We start from the raw sequence: 6,000 nt of genomic DNA on the forward strand, positions 1-6,000 counted from the left end.
CTCCTGAGTACTGTAGGTCCTGTTTGGCATTTTCTTCCAGAACAGGCCTTATCACACTGTGTATGCCACTACGATTCTTAAATCTCTCAAACCAACCTTTGCTGGCTTTAAATTCACCAATATGAGCACTAGTTCCAGGCATTTTTCCCTGTTCACCTGGGTGTTAGTCGACTTGTGTGGGTTGCATCCTGGGAGACAAGATTAAGGACCCCAATGGAAATAAGTTAGACAGTCTTCGATGACACTGACTTTTTTGGGTTATCCTGGGTGGCAAATCCTCTGGGGTTAATTGTTTCTTGGTATTCTCAATAAGCCACACCAACAACGGTGCTACAGCAGCAGCAGCAGCTGACAGTGCAGCAGCAGCTGACAGTGCAGCAGCAGCTGACAGTGCAGCAGCAGCTGTACCACCAATAGTAGCGATGGTTGATTGGGGTTTATTATACAACCTGGCCAGCTCGGAGACATGCACTCCACTTTCATACTTATCAATGATCTTTTTCTTCATCTCTATTGTAATTCTCACCCTTATTGCTGTAGGGTTGGCACTAGAAGCTTTCTTGGGGCCCATGGTCACTTATTTTCCAGAAAAAGCACCGAAAACACTGTAATAATACGAAATATTCCGATTGTATGCTTGGATGTTACCGCGGAGGCTGGCTGGTAAACAATGCCACCGGCGGAACATGTGAGCGTGGCTCAGGCTGCACATTGGACGCGTCTCGGACGAAAATCGGTAAGCGGGTTTTTAAGCGGTATGTGAGGCAAAATTTTTGCAATTAAAGTAAGCGGTATGCGAAATAATCGCTATGTGATGCCATCGTTATGCGGGGGTCCACTGTAGTGCCCCAGTGTCCAAGAAATTTTGAAAAAAAAAAAAAAAAAAAAAAATCTTACAGAATTAAAGATAATATTTTTGTGAAGGTAATAGAACAAAAACAAAATTTTTCTGATCAGTACTTACCGAGATACAGCGGCGGGAAGTTGACCCAAAATGACTCAGTGGCGGCAACATCAGTGACTTCCGCAAAATCCCATTTTTTTATTTTACGTTTTTTATACTTTTTTCTTTTCTTTTCTATTTTTTTCTTTTTCTAATAACATTTGTGGCCTGTGAGACCAGTATAATGTATATTGTATAAGTGTATACTCATTGTATTCAACACAATAACTGCACTAATTTGTTTATCATTATATTGCTTACAAAACTTGTTTACAAGTTTATTGTAAACAAAATGATGAATAGTGTGGTTATTGTGTTGAATACAATGGTACCATATAGTACAATGGTGCCATAGGGTGCAATGGTACCATATGGTACAATGGCACCATATGATACAATGGTACCATATGGTACAATATGGTACAATGGCACATGATACAATGGTACCATATGATACAATAGTACCATATGGTACAATGGCACCATTTGGTACAATTGTACCATATACAATGGTAACATATGGTGCAATGGTACCTTATGGTACCATAAGGTACCATACAGTACAACGATACCATATGGTTCATTGTACCGTATGGTACTGTTGTATTCAACACAATAAACACACTAATATTTTCATTATTATTTTGTTTACAATAGTTGTTTACAACAAAAATATGCAAAAAATGTTGTATATTAGTAATGTTCTATTATATATTTACAAGTGTACAGGAACTTTACATGTTCCTCGAGGTGGATGACAAAGCACTTTGTCTCGGAAACTGCGGAGTCAGTAGCTAGCTTGCGTCGCCACTCACTCAGTCTTGGCTGGTGTCTCATGCCACCAACACCTATTGACCATATGGTACATGGTATCATATGTTACAGGGTACCATATGGTACATTGTGCTATATGGTATAGGGTACCATGCAGTACAGGATAACATATGGTGCAGGATACCATATGGTGCAGGGTACCATATGGTACAGGGTACCATACAGTACATGACACCATATGGTACAAATACAGGGATAACTATGGAAATAAGTCACCCAGACTTTTTTGGGTTACCCTAGGATTTTATACGTATGCTGCTATGTATGATAATCTATGTAATTGTATTTCTGTACACCTGAATAAACTTATTCAAGTGCATGTGTCATCATAAGTAAGTTTATTTAGTTATACACAAATAAAGTTACATAGAATATCATACTTAGCAGCGTATGTTTGGAGAACCTAGGATAACCCAAAAAAGTCAGACAGACTTAATTCCATTAGGGTCTCTGTACCCTGTACCATATGGTATAATGTACCATATGGTACAATGTACTATATGGTACAATGTACTATATGGTACATTGTACCATATGGTACTATTGTACCATATGATACCATTGTATGACATGGCACCAGTGTACCATATGGTACCATTGTACCATATGGCACAATGGTACCATGTGGTTCAAAACCATAGAATTCGTCTTCAGCTCCACTTCCATCAGTCTTAGAACTGTAAGTTGTGAAGAGGAGAGTCAGAATTCACCCAGAGAGTGAGTGGGGAGTGAGAGCTTTCTTTCCGCCAGGCACCATGAACCAAGCCACTTTGCCGGCGTTCCCACAATGCCATGCAGGCGTCCAGATTTTTTCTATAGTGTGCACACTGACCACCCAGACCCATTCTCTCAGATGTAGGCCAACCAGCCTTCCCGCGCTAAATTTGGCGCCGCTAGAATTTTGGCGTAGATCTACGGTTTGGACCCTGAACGTAAAGCCGTAGATCTACGGGACGGACCCTGAAAGGGTTAATATTAAGAAATGTCAACAATTTACTTAGGCACTCAAACTGATTTGAGATTTAAAACATGAGCACACTCTGATTATCTGACTCTCATTAGAGTTCTTTAATAAAGCCTCAACAAGTTGTTTTTAATACTACTGACAGAAAATACACTATAATCATGTGTATGTTACTTCCAAGCTATTTTATAAAAACACACATCTTAATGCTGCCACCAAATTCAGGGAAAACATTTGTAAATCTAAGATGAATTATGAGGAAAAGTGTATTACAGCACTTCCTGTTGGCCTCTGAAGATTCACCCTCAGATTACCTGTAATTCCCAGAATAAACAGTTATGAAAATGTGCTACATATGATATTTACAGCAATATAAACATAACTCATTGCATAAGGGTCTGTTATGCAAATTCTCTATACATGTTTTGTGAACATGAAGATATAATTTAAGAAATTAATTTATGCAACGAATGTACTTTTAATGATGTACATGGATCAATGATATCTGCCTATTCAATGATGAATCACTTTACATTTAGTTCAAATCAATATTCTCATCTTTTACCATCTTTCCTCCAAAAAACATAAAACACTTAATACTGCTCACTTGAGTTTACTTGGACCTTGCCCATAGCCTTTGCCTTCAAGTTTCCTATAAAAATTCCTGAGCTTTGCTTCAAAATCCCTTCTGTGAGGAGCTGGTGCTCGAGCATTTGCCCTTGCCAATCCTGGTGAGGCCTGAGGAGATGGTTGTGGGGAACCACGAGGAGATATACCAATTGTAGGTGGCACATATGACATGATCTCATGTTCAAACAAACTGCAAACAATAAAACAATTATTTCTAAGTCCAATATTCAAAACCATTTTGCTTAAATATTTTTATATCTAGTAGCCTATTGCATATTCATTGTCTTGATGTACAGTAAACCCCTGATATAATGAACTAATAGGAAGGACTGTCTGAGTGTCCATTAAATCAGAATCTTAAAAGAGGAAAAAAGTAATAGTGTAAACCTAATATAGTGCTGTACACCCAATTTACAGATACACTAATAAACATTAAAAATAAATAAAGGAGCTAAAAGTACAATTTACCTACTGGATTTTACCCATGATTTTAAAGTTCTGTTATATTGAGATCCATTATATTTAGGATTTACTGTAAGCAACATAATGAACAAATAATGTGTAAATTATTTTATTAAATGAAAGCCATACTTTCTCAATGTTTCCTAACATATTCTTTTTATACACTTAATACAATATTAACAAATGATACACTAACAACCCCCACACAGGAAACCTATGACATTTTAGTCTGACTTAGACCATTAACTAGTCACACAGAGAAGAGTGAAGAGAAGGGAGCCAGAATATATACAAGAATGGGGTGGGGAATGGGAGTGATAGAACAGGTGGCGGCGGCGGCGGCGGCGGCGGCTGTGGCAGCAGCAGCAGCAGCAACAGCAAGTAAACAAAGGAGAGCTAGTGGACCACAGGGGTAGGACAAAACCCTGCTGACTAAACCCTCTCCAGGACAGAACCCACCTAGGCAAAGACAGGAAAGGTGAAGAGGTAGGGAGAGAAGCAGATAAAGATCAGGTCAAGTCATGAGTTTTCTGAGGTTTGAAGCATTCGATAGTATAATGAGAAAGGAAGGCATCTACAAAGACAAAGCTAGGAATAAGATTCATATTATGAATGTTGTGTATAATCCTGACAAATGCTCCAGACTTCAGAACACTTGTGACTTGACCCAATCTTTCTCTGCTCCTCTCCCTACCTCTTCACCTTTCCTATGTTTTCATTACCTTTCTTGTCTTCTACCTAGTTGGGTTCTGTCCTATGAGGGGTTAATCCTACAGGAAATTTGTCCTATCCCTGTGATCCACTAGCTCTCCTGCAGTGCTCCTCTTTTCTCTTGTTCCTTAGACTACCTCCATTATTACTACCAACTACTACTATTTCTTTGTTCACATTCCACCCTCTGTCCCTTTTTTTACAACCACTACTGCTATCTTACTGCCACCTCTATCACTGTTGCACTCTATAACTACTACTACAATATTACTAACCCTTCCTCCCGTTCTACCACTCCTGTCCCCTACTCCCATTGTATATATTCTGGCCCTTTTCCCTTTGCACTTCTCTGTGTGTGTGACTAGTTAATGGTCCCAGTTGGATTGAAACACTGTCAAGTTTCAGTCTCCTATGTGTAAGTTTCATGGTATTGTGCCTTTTTGTTCTTTATTCAAAAATGATACTGTCATTTCCTTACCTAAGTACAATAGTGAGGTCAACATCGTGACTGAGTCTGTCCAGCGCTACAGTGCCATCAACTCGAATAGCTGTGACTTTGTCCCTGAGAGCTGGTGAGGTGCGAAGGCCACTATGCCTCTCACATAGAATATCCATAATGTTTGGTTGACGAAGCCAAGCAACCACCTGTATGTACATAAAACTAAATTTTTTTAAGCCAATAACTAATGCAACAAATCAATTAAATTTTTTCAATCAGCACAGAGAGCTTTAGTGATTTTTTCAGTATTAGCTTAAGTGCACTTCAGAATTTAATACTGTACATGCATAAAAATGAGGTGCATTGTGCAAAAGCACAACAGAATTAGGCAAACTGAGTGTTCAGTCTTAAGTTTACTCTCAGAGCCACTGATGAAAAATTATCAAAACATGAAAAAAAGCAGTACAAGAGTGCCCCACAGATTATGATCAACAATACTGTAAAACCAATAAACAAAAAGAATTAATTTAGGAGCCAAGACTTTCTGAATGTAAAACTAATTTGTATTTATCTTGGAAATATATATATACAGTGGACCCTCGACTAACGCTATTAATCCGTTCCTGAGAGCTCATCGTTAGTCAAAATAATCGTTAGTCAAGGTAATTTTCCCCATAAGAAATAATGGAAATCAAATTAATCCGTGCAAGACACCCAAAAGTATTGAAAAAAAAAAATTTAACACATGAAATATTAATTTTAATACACACAAACTGAAGAAGACATGCACAGTTACATGACACTTACCTTTATTGAAGATCTGGTAATGATTGATGGGATGGGAAGAGGGGAGTGTGTTGATGGTCTTAGTCTTTAGAAGGGGAATCCCCTTCCATTAAGACTTGAGGTGATAAGTCCTTTTTCGGGGTTACTTCCCTTCTTTTAATGCCACTAGGACCAGCTTGAGAGTCACTGGACCTCTGTCGCACAACATATCTGCCCATAGAGGCCTGTACC

General features: G+C 38.5%; 1 protein-coding gene across 1 annotated transcript in view; it reads right to left on the minus strand.

The window, feature by feature from the left end:
• Window positions 1-5,189, minus strand: part of Hecw (Hecw ubiquitin protein ligase) — a gene marked incomplete at its 5' end in the record, with an annotated part of 73,724 nt that extends 68,535 nt beyond the window's left edge. The window contains 2 exon segments of the mRNA XM_070089662.1: window positions 3,349-3,561; window positions 5,023-5,189. Coding sequence (XP_069945763.1) covers window positions 3,349-3,561; window positions 5,023-5,159 — 350 coding nt within the window.
• Window positions 5,190-6,000: the final 811 nt, after the last annotated feature.

The sequence above is a fragment of the Cherax quadricarinatus genome, chromosome 29 (assembly GCF_038502225.1).
Source record: "Cherax quadricarinatus isolate ZL_2023a chromosome 29, ASM3850222v1, whole genome shotgun sequence".
In the NCBI taxonomy this organism is placed as follows: Eukaryota; Metazoa; Arthropoda; class Malacostraca; order Decapoda; family Parastacidae; genus Cherax; species Cherax quadricarinatus.